At 75.8% G+C, this 10,041-nt stretch overlaps 1 protein-coding gene across 3 annotated transcripts; it reads right to left on the reverse strand.

The window, feature by feature from the left end:
* Positions 1 to 340: 340 nt before the first annotated feature.
* Positions 341 to 5,385, reverse strand: PCGF1 (polycomb group ring finger 1). 3 transcript variants are annotated; one of them, XM_075752919.1, is made up of 9 exons: positions 5,079 to 5,385; positions 3,954 to 4,059; positions 3,554 to 3,706; positions 2,319 to 2,390; positions 2,046 to 2,154; positions 1,453 to 1,486; positions 1,163 to 1,246; positions 999 to 1,079; positions 341 to 511 (listed from the first exon to the last, which is right to left on the reverse strand). In XM_075752919.1, exons 1-9 carry the CDS (start codon positions 5,172 to 5,174, stop codon positions 464 to 466), a joined length of 783 nt encoding a protein of 260 aa, XP_075609034.1. In that variant the 5' UTR covers positions 5,175 to 5,385; the 3' UTR covers positions 341 to 463. The 3 variants fall into 3 exon arrangements, with proteins under 3 accessions (XP_075609034.1, XP_075609033.1, XP_075609032.1); XM_075752918.1 differs by having other exon boundaries at positions 999 to 1,073; positions 1,163 to 1,249; positions 5,079 to 5,323; XM_075752917.1 differs by having other exon boundaries at positions 1,163 to 1,249; positions 5,079 to 5,320.
* Between the last annotated feature and the right edge of the window lie 4,656 nt (positions 5,386 to 10,041).

Below are 10,041 nucleotides of genomic sequence, written 5' to 3' on the forward strand. Positions count from 1 at the left end.
ATCCCCGGGCCCACAGCCCAGCCCCCACCCGCGGGGCGCCCCCGCAGCCCAGCCCCTCCCCCCCCAATGCTGCATCCACTCCCCAGAGCCCCCCAGCACCGTACCCCATAGCTCAGCCGCTCCCCACACGGCGCAGCACCCCCTAAATCCCCAAACCTGCAGCTGACACCCCCCCCCTCCCCAGAACAGTCCTGCAGGGGGGCACTGCCCTCCCCCCACGCAGCCCCACGCCTGGAGGTGGTGTGGGAGCGAGGGGGGGCTCAGCAGGGCCCCCAGCCACCCCCCCCAGCCACCCCCCCCAGCCCCAAAGCTCCCCCAGGATGGAGGAGGGACCCATGGGGGATTTTCCACAGTTTTATTCAAAAAATAAACTCGAGCAGGAGGGGCATTAAGTTAGAGGGAGCAGGGTGGGGGGCACGGGAGCAGGGCTGTGCTCCGGGGGGGCAGCGCCCACCCCCAGCCCCTACCTCCTCTTGTCCTTGATGCTGTAGTGCAGCAGGAGGGGCGGGGGCTGCAAGGCAAGGAGGGAGGTCAGGGCCGCCGGTACCCCCAGCCTGGGGCACACACCCCATACCCCAGCCCGGGACCCCTCGGGCGGGCAGGAGCGACCCCTCCCCGCAGGGCTGGCCCCAGGCAGCCTGGAGACCCCGGGGCTGCACCGTGAACTTGTCCAACCCCTTCTGGGACCCGTCACCCCCCTGACCCGTGGCGGGAACCGTAGCACGGCCGTGGGCGCCCCAGGTCGCCGCTCCAGTGAGCGACATTAATCATCCTTGATTCACCGCTCCCCTGCTCTGCTGCCACGTTCTCGGCACAGCGCTGCACCGAGCTGCCACCCGGGGAGGCTCCCCGATGGCTGCCGGATCCCTCTGGGCCCCCCCAGCCCGGGACGGGGCTCCCCCACCTCCACCCGAAGCTGCGCTGGGTCCCCCGGGGGCAAACCCCCCGTGGCGGGGGCTGCAGCAGCACGGGCACCGCTCCCACCGTGGGACGCCCACCTTGCCGAACCAGCGCGAGAGCCAGAGCTGCTTCATCGTCATGTGGTCGGGGAGGGCCTCGTTGTTGAACAGGATCTGCACCTACGCGGGGGGAGGCTGCGTCACGGGGGGGGCTGTGACCCCCGCCCAGGGCCCGTGACCCCTCCCGGCTCCCCCCTACTCACGTGCTGCAGCGGCAGCCCCAGGCGGTGGCACAGCACCCTCCGCAGGTGCCGGATCTGCGCCCGCACGGAGCACCTCACGTACTTCTGCTGCAAAGGGCAGAGGGGTCAGGGGGTGGTGGGTGGCCCCAGCCCTGCGGGACCAGAGGCCCCAGCTCCGCTCTGCCCACCCCGCCTGGGACCCCTTGCGCCGAGCCGAGCCTGGAGCGAGGGCCGTGGGGCCAGGTCTGGGCAGAGCCTGGGGGCTCGGGGCCCGGCAAACCGGCAGGGCGGCCGCAGGGACCCCCGCTCACCTGCAGCACGGCCTTGCTCTTGTCCTTGCTGGAGCTGCGGAGGGAAGAGAAGGGGCAGCCTGCCAGCTCCGGCACAGGGAGGCAGAGGGGCCGCACGCCGTACCCCCTGCCGCTGCCCTGGGCGCAGCCCGGTGCAGAGGCGGGGGCTGCCCCGGCCTGGGTGCTCCCCACCCTCCCCGGCGTTCCCCCCGCCAGCCTGTCACGCGCACGCGGAGCCGGCGGTGGCTGGGTGGCACGGGGCCGGCAGCTGAGCTGCAGCCATCGATCCCATTACAGCCCCCAGAGCCGCTGCTTATTGACTTTGCTGTCAGAGCCGGCAGGCAGCTGCGCAGCGCCCGCTCCGGCAGCTATTAACGCTGGCAGCTGCCGGCAGGGCTGCAGCTCGGGGGGGGATGACGACAGGGCTGGGGCAGCTCAGAGAGGCGGCGGGAGCCCCCCCCCAGCTCGGCCGCGTCCCCCTTCCTCCAGGGCCACAGAGGTGGGGGCACGGGACGCTGCAACGCCCGGTGCCGCCCCGGCCCCCCTCCCCACCATGCCAAGGGGCAGCGGCTCCGTCGGTGTCCCGCGGCCCTGCCTGCGCTGCCGGCACTCACCTCTGCTTCTCCAGGCAGAGCGAGACGTGCTCGTCGTAGCGGAAGTAGTGGGCGCGGGAGTGATCGAAGGTGCTGTAGGGGAGCCCCATGGGGTCGCCCCCAACCGTGTCTGGGGAGATGTGGGGAGGGGGCAGGAGTCAGCCCACCTCCGCACTGTCCGACTGCTGTGGCCAGCTCCCGGAGACACCGCAGCGAGACCCCCCCACGACTCTGACCCCGCTCCCTCGGCCGGTTGCCCCCAGACCCCTCCGCGCAGCCCCCGAGCGCGCCCACCCTCACTGCTGGGCTGCGTCACCCGGTCGAGCCCGCGGGACTGGTAGAACTCCCGGATCCTCTTCTCTTCACCTGTGGGCGAGAGGCCGGCGCTGCTCAGGGACACCCCCTCGCCCCGCAGCCGCCCCAGCCCGTCACGTCTCCCCACCCCGCAGAACCCAGAAGCGGGGGTCCCCAGGCTGCCCTCGGCCTGTCCCGCTGCTCCGACCTCTGCTTGGCAACACAGCCGACCGCCACCGTGCCGCCAGAAACCCAGATCCTCCTTCCCCGTTCGACACCTCTGTGCCCCCGGGGGTCTCCACCAAGCCCCCGCTGTGGGCTGAGGGTCCCCGTCCTTGTCCCCATCGACACGTCTCTGCTCTCGCCGTCCATCACACCTTTCCCCACTTTCCCCCTCTCCGGCGCAGGGCGGGGGGCGAGGGCCCACGCTGTGCGTTTGCTGTGTGCCCCCCCCCCCATCCAGCCCAGGCCTCCATCCCTCCGTGGCAGCGCCCAGCTGACATTTCCAGAGAAGCGTCCCCAGCGCCGTCCCCATCCCCGTCCTGAGTGACAGTGGCTAATCTCGAGCCCACCGCTGCGCCTGCAGCGCGGGGGCTGCCCTCCCCGCACGCTGCTTTGCATTCACCACCACCGACCGTCGGTTCATCGCGCCGTCACTCAGCGCCTGGCCCCAGGGACGCTGCTCACGGAGGCAGCCCCGGCTCGCACGGCTCCCGGCCCCACAGCCGGCTGCCGGAGCCCCAGCGCCGAGAGCAGGGAGCTGAGCCGGTTAAACACACCCCGACAAAGCGCCCACCCTGAGGAGCCACGGCCGCTCCACCCACCGGTATGGCCGAGGGAAAGGTGCAGAACGCCGGCACCGGCGCAGCCGGAGCCTCCTGTGGGTCTCCGCACCTGAACCTCCCAAACCGTGCAGTGCCAGCGCCAAGCCCCTGCCCCACTCTGCTCCCCATCCCTCCAGCCCCGTGTGCTTCCCAGGCACGGTCCCCGCACCCCCCTGCGCCATTTGTCCTGCCTTCTCCCCAGCCAGGCTCTAGTACCCATCACAGATGTGGTGAGCAGCATTTTGAAGACCCTGACCCACAGAGTCTCTCACACCCAGCAGGGAAACACATCCCAAAAATGTCCGCTTCCTCCCCCTGCCCCGGGCCCTTCACCCTCACAGCTCCCCCCAGCCTGCGCAGGACAGCGGTGCCAGGGACACCAGATCCTGCCCCCTCCCCGAGGACACTCACTCTCCTGCAGGCCGGGCACCAGTTTGTAGACGATGTCCTGCATGACGCGGTCCAGCTTGAGGTTGAGCAGCGGCTGCGTCTCGTGGATCTTGGTGTTGCACATGGGGCAGTACTTGCTGGTCTGCAGGTACTTGACGATGCAGCTCTTGCAGACTGCGGCCAGAAGGAGGGGGCATCACGGGGGGCCGGGGGCGGTGGCACGGCCCCACACCCCCAGACACCCACCGTGGGGTGTCAGGACACGTTCCCCGTGGACCCCCCGGCAGAAGCCGCGGTCCGAGGGCAGCGCTGGGCCCGCCGGCAGGCAGGAGAGGCTCTGCCGGCCCCCGCCCGGGGGACCCCAGGGACCCCGCACCGCCAGAGCCGCGCAGGCAGCTGCCGCCACCGCGCGGGGACTCACACGTGTGCAGGCACTCGGTGATGGTGGTGGCGTCGATGAAGTACCCGGCGCACAGGCAGCACACGATGTGCTCGTTCAGCTCCTTCATCTTCACCTTCACCTCCTCCTGTGGAGATACGCCACCGTCACCCGGCCCACGGCCCCCTGCACCGCTCGGCCCTTCCGCAGCAGCCCCTGCCCGCCCCACGGTCACCGGGAACGGCCAGGGGCACCGGGGCCGGTCCCCCAGGAACAGCACGGCAGGGGGAACGTGGGGGTGGGGGCAGCTCCCACGGGCGGAGGGACCCACGGGGCAACACAAGGGGACCGGGCTCCTTACGGCAGCAGCCCCGAGAGCCACCCCATGCCCGGCCCCGTGCCCCAGCTCACCCGTGGCCTCGCCCCACAGCCCGGTCTCAGGGCCCAGAGCAGAGCTGCCACCGGGACAGGGCGGGGGGACGGGGCTGGGGCTGGGGCTGGGGCTGGGAACGGGGCAGGGGCAGGGGCTGGGGCTGGGCACTCTCCTGCGGCGGGGCCCGGTGCCTGCGGGCATGGGGCTGCCCGGCACCGACAGCCCCGCCCTGCCCCACACACACCGCCCCACAGAGCACCGCCCCATACAGCCCAGCCCCGCCCCACACAGCCCGCCCCACACAGCCCCGCCCCGCCCCACACAGCCCCGCCCCGCCCCACACAGCCCAGCCCAGCCCCACACAGCCCAGCCCAGCCCCACACACCCTGCCCCGCCCCGCCCCACACACCCCGCCCCGCCCCGCGGCCCCGCCCCACAGCCCCGCCCCGCGGCCAGGGCAGGACTCAAACCACCTGTGCCCCACCCCCGCGCCTGGCCCCGCCCCCCGCGCCTGACCCCGCCCCCTCCTCGGCCGGTGCCCCACCCCTGCGCATGGCCCCGCCCCTCACCTGCACCTCGCCCATCGCACCTGGCCCCGCCCCTCCACGCGCGCCCCGCCCCCCGCCCGTGTCCCGGCCCCGCCCTCCCGCGGCGTGGGCGGCCCGGCGCATGCGCGGGGCGGTCGCACGGCGCCTGCGCGGCCCCGGTGCCCCCCCCCCCGAGCGGCGGCGCGGCGCCCTCTTCCGCCCACGCATGCGCCGGCCCGGTGCCGCCGCCCGCCGCCCGCCGCTCGCCTCGTTCCGGAGGGGGTCCATCTTGTAGACGGCCTGGAGCTGGTTCCGCAGCCGCATGGCGATCGCCATCGGGCCCCCCTGAGGAGGCGACGCCATCTTAGAACCTCCTCCGCCTGCCCGCTCACTTCCGGGTTCGGGGCGGGGCCGCCGCCGCCGCCCGCGCCGTGACTACAGCTCCCGCCGCGCCCCGCGCGCCGCCAGGCATGCCGGGAACCGCACGGCCGGTGCCGGGCGCGGCCGCCCCCTGCTGGGCGCGGCGGGGAGCGCGGCCTCGCGGCGCTGGCCCCGGTGCTGACCTTGACCCCGGTGCTGACTCCTGACCCCGGGATCTCGGGGCCGGGCGGGGCGCCGGGCGGAAGAGGACCCCCGACCGGCTCGGCCTTGACCGAGGGGGCCCCCGCCGCCGCCGCCGCCGTACGGGCACCGCGCGCGGGCAGGCCCCGGTCACGGGGGGCTCGCGGACCGGCTTTGGAGGGAGGAGGGGGGGCGGGTGTTCCGACGGTGGCCAATAGCGGGAGGCCCTCTCTTGACAGACCGCAGTCGCCGCCAATCAGAGAGGGCGCCGCGCGAGCGTGGTGCCGCGGGGCGGCCGCCAGAGGGCAGCAGAGCACCGCGGGGAGGCGCGCGGACACCGCTCGGCCCCGCCGTCCCGGGGAGCCCCGGCCCGAGCAGCGCTGGGTGGGGGCCGTGCCGCCGTGGGCAGCATGGGGCCGTGCCCCGGGCCCGCCGTGCCCCCCCCCCCCCAAGCCCCGCAGCCGCAGGAGCTGTTGGCGGCAGCCCCCGCCGGACTCGCTGCCCGAGGGTCCCCGGGAGAGCGGGAACGGGGGCCGGCGGGGGCCGCGTGTCCGGCTCTGCCCCGGAGCGGGGGCTGGAAGGTGCCGCGGCCGGCCCCGGGGTGCGGGTCCCGCCGAGCAGCGACCCTGGAGGCTGCAGGGCCCGCACGGCCCCCGACGGCAGCCCCCTCCCCGGCGGGGCGGGACCGCTGGCGGGCGGCGACCCTCCGCCGGGCACTGCGGGGGGTGCAGGGGGGCACGGGGGGGGGGCCGAGCGGGGGGACAGTGGGTCGGGGGCTGTACCGGGGCGGCGGTGTGCGAGGGAGATGGAGGGGTTGTGCTGGGGGGGAGGGTGCAGGGGGGACGGGAGGGGGGGTGTGCCGGGGCCCTGGGCTGGGGGGCGGTGGGTGCGGAGAGCCGAGGTGCAGGGGCTGGGGCGGGGGGTGCCGGGGTGCTGGCGGGGCGGGGGGTGCCGGGGGTGCCGGGGTGCTGGCGGGGCGGGGGGTGCCGGGGGTGCCGGGGTGCTGGCGGGGCGGCCGGGCGGCCTCCTCGGCGCAGCCCGCCGGAGCCTGGAGCCGCGCTAATGGGGGGTGATTGGATCAGGGCTCTGGAGGGGAAGGAGCGGCCCCGCTAATGCAAAGCAGAAGCCGTTAAAGGCCGTAATGGCTCGTTATGGTTACGATTATTGCTCCAATCCCGAGCAACAAGTGCCGTCTGGGGAGACGGCGGGGGCAGCCGGCGCGGGCGAGACTGCGCGGCCCCCCCCGGGACCCCGGGAGCGGGCGGGCGCGGAGGGCGGCTGCTGCCCGCCGCGGGGTGGGAGCGGGCGGGGGCGATGCGGCGGGACCCCCGGGCCGGGCTGTACCCCCCCCCCCCCCCCGCTTTCATCCGCCGAGCGGCCGCGCTGTCGCTCCGCGCACCCGGGGGGGGCTCCCGGGAAGTGATTAAACGCCGGCGAAAACGAAATGACGCCGTTCCACCGGCCCGGCCCGGCCCGGCCCTCCTCGGCACGCAGCCCTCTGCGGCACCGGCACCGGCACCGCGCTGGCTACAGGGGCAGAGCTAACGGCGGGGGGCTCCGGCCCGGCGGTGCCTGCAGGAGCAGCCGGGCTCAGCGGGGCCGTGCCTCGGCTCCCCTCGGTCGAGGTGTGCGGGGCCGGGGGCGGCCTCCGGGGCAGCGGGGAGCGGCGGCTGCGGGGCCCGTGGGCGAGCCGGCATCGGCCCCGGCACCACCGGCCTCCGTGGCACACCGACCAGCCGGCTGCGGGCTCGGGTGCTCCCGGATGGATCCTGGTCCTGGTCCTGGTCCGAACACCCGGTCCCCCAGCCCTTGTCACCTCCGCTCTTCCAGGTCCCAGTCAGCCCAGTACGGCCCAGTCCAGCTGGCCGGGCTGGCTCGGCCCCCCATGGCCGACCGGAGGGGTTCAGCCTGGCCCCGTGCGGTGCAGCCAGCACCGGCTGAGCCCCAGGGTTCCCCGGTGTCCCCCCCCGCGGTGCCAGCCCCCCCCCTCCCGCCTCCCGCCCGAGGCCGAGCACGGTGCGTGGCCGGGCTCCAGCACCCGCAGTCCTGCACCCCGGGGAGGGACCCCCCGGCGGCCGCCCGGCCCCCTCCCCGGTGCCGAGACACCCCCCCCCCCCCGGGCAGAGGCGGGCAGGACCAGCCCCCTACCCCGGGGTGACCGCGGCTCCCGGACTCGCCCACCCGGTGCCGGCCGGAGCCTGCCCGCCCCTCCGGCCCGTCCTCGCCGGGAGGTGAGAAATGAGGCCGGGGCCGGGGTGACCCCCGCGTCTGGGCAGGGCCCGGTCCCATTTGTACCTGCCAGGAGCAGTTCCTGGGAGGGCCGGGCCGGGCTGGGGGCTGCGGGGGTCACAGCCGGGCCAGCGCAGCCCTGGGGCACGGCAGCATCGCTCACTGCCAGCGCCGCACCCAGCACCGGCACCGCACCGAGCACCGGCACTACACCGGCACCGGCACCGCACCGGCACCGGCACTACACCGGCACCGGCACCGCACCGAGCACCGGCACCGCACCCAGCACCGCACCCAGCACCGGCACCGCACCGAGCACCGGCACTACACCAGCACCGGCACCGCACCGAGCACCGGCACCGCACCGGCACTACACCAGCACCGGCACCGCACCGAGCACCGGCACTACACCAGCACCGGCACCGCACCGGCACCCCATCGAGCATCCCACCCGCGTGCTGCCCCCGCCACCAGCGGTGCGACCCCCTGGGGGGTGCGGTGTGGGGTCCGTGGGGTGGCTCCGGCACCGCCCAGGCACGAAACCTCCGGGGACGAGGGGCTGCGGAGGGGCTGGGGGTCCCGCAGCACCGGGGCGAGGTGCCCACCCGTGCTGCCCGCCGGTGCTGGGCACGGGGGCCGGGGTGCCCGGCAGCCGGTGCTCCCCGGGGCTGTGCACGCCTGAGGCCGCGCAGCTCCATCTCCCCATACATAATTAATGCCTGGGCGGCAGCCGGCACTTCTCCCAGCCTCAGAGCGGCTCCGGGGCCGGGCAGGCCGGTGCTTTTAGCAGAGACCTGCTCAAATATTCAGCTCCATTTCCGCTGCGGAGCTGCGCGGGGCCTGGGCGGCTCCTTCTGGTAAGCGCCTGCGGGGCCTTTCCCGGCTGGGCCCCTTGTCGGGGCCGAGCGAGGCCGGAGCTGAGGCCGGACGCACTCGTGACCGCAGTGGGTGCAGGGCCCCCCCGGGTCAGGCGAGGTGGGGCCCGGCCCGGGGCGGCACGGAAGGTGCTGCCAGCGGGGAGCCGGGCGGGCAGAGCGCAGGGACCCGGCAGCAGCGGGGACACGCCACCCCGCACGGCCCCCAGCCCCCCCCACCCCGGGGTGCCCCTGCCGTGGCTCCCGGTTGGGCCCCTCCGCCCCGAGGCGGTCGCGCCGCACCGCAACCGGAGCCGGGATCCCGCCCCGGCGTCCCCGCGGGGGGAGTCCCCACGGCCGGAGCCGCCGTCCCAGCCCCACACCGGCCCCGCACGCTGGGTCCTGCCCCCCGCGGGGGCTCCGGGGCCGGCGGGCCCATGGCAGGGCCGGTGCCGGTGGGTCTCGGTGCCGGGCAGGGGGCTGCGGCAGGGGCGGGCGGGGGGCTGGGCGGTTATGGACTGAACTCCCGGCTAATGCACCTGATTGGATTTGCAGAATCCAATTACCTGCCCGCGGCCTTTGATAACGAGGTTCTGAGCGACGGCTTCTGTCAACGGCCCCGCGGCAGCCAGAGCCGCGGCCACCGGCACCCGCGGGCACCCGGGCGGCACCGGCCCCACGCCGGGCGGGACACCCCCCCACCCCCCATCCGGCAGCCCCAGGCCCCGGGGGGAGGCAGGGCTGGGGCTGGGGCTGGGGCTGGGGCGGGGGGTGCGGGCGCCCCAAGGACCGCCCGGCCCGGCCGAGGATGCCAGCGGGACGCCGGGCCCCGGGATGGAGCTGCCCCGGCTCGGCTCGGCTCGGCTCGGCTCGGCATGCCTGCCCGCGGCTCCCGCACACCGGGCCCCGGCCCCGCTGTGCTGCAGAACCCGGGCGGAGGAGCCGGAGCTGCCCGTCCCTGCCCGCCCCCGTGTCTGCCCGGCTGCCTGCAGCCAAAGGGGCACAGGGGCCCGCCGAGCCCCCGGTTCTCGCAGGACCCCCCCCCCCCGCCCATCGCCCTGCTGAAGGCCCGAGGGCTCCACTGCGGCCCCAGCGCCACGCTGCCCGTGGCGGGGTGCCCCCCCTCTCCCCCCCACCCGCGCAGGGCTCCCCACGACCTCCCTCCAGCCGGGGAGGTGCAACCGCGGGCACCGCTGCAGCCTCCCCCCGCCCAAAAAGCAGGCGCTGCCCGCGCCCCCTCCCCAGCCGCTCCGGCCCCTGCTCGCAGCCCGCAGGAGCTGCCGGGGCCGGCGGGTGGGTTTCTGCAGGGGGTGGCTCACGCCGCCGCCCCCCCCAGCTCGGGGTCCCAGCACCCGCGGGGGCAGGGGGGCTGCCCGGACCCCCGGCTCCGCTGTCCCCCAGCCCCGGGGGCTGCAGCCCGGGGACGCCCGCGGGGAGCAGCCCCCCGGCAGCTCGGGGCCGGCGTCACGCTGCAGCGTCCCCGTCGCACCCGGCTCCTCCCCGAGGACGCCGCGCAGACGCCGACGGTCACCGTGACGTCCGGCCGGGGCGGCTCCGGCCGTCGGGGCCCCGGGAGCCCGCGGTCC

Source organism: Balearica regulorum, chromosome 4 (assembly GCF_011004875.1).
Source record: "Balearica regulorum gibbericeps isolate bBalReg1 chromosome 4, bBalReg1.pri, whole genome shotgun sequence".
NCBI classification, from domain to species: Eukaryota; Metazoa; Chordata; class Aves; order Gruiformes; family Gruidae; genus Balearica; species Balearica regulorum.

Bases quoted from the DNA above. Each gene is read 5' to 3' on its own strand.
- PCGF1 (XM_075752917.1), bottom strand. From the start codon at position 5,174: ATGGCGTCGCCTCCTCAGGGGGGCCCGATGGCGATCGCCATGCGGCTG. The intron at 1,487-2,045 runs GTGAGTGCCGGC...TTCCCTCCGCAG, and splicing joins CTCTGCCTGGAGAAGCAGAG to CTCCAGCAAGGACAAGAGCA. The intron at 1,250-1,452 runs GTGAGCGGGGGT...TGCCCTTTGCAG, and splicing joins AGAGCAAGGCCGTGCTGCAG to CAGAAGTACGTGAGGTGCTC.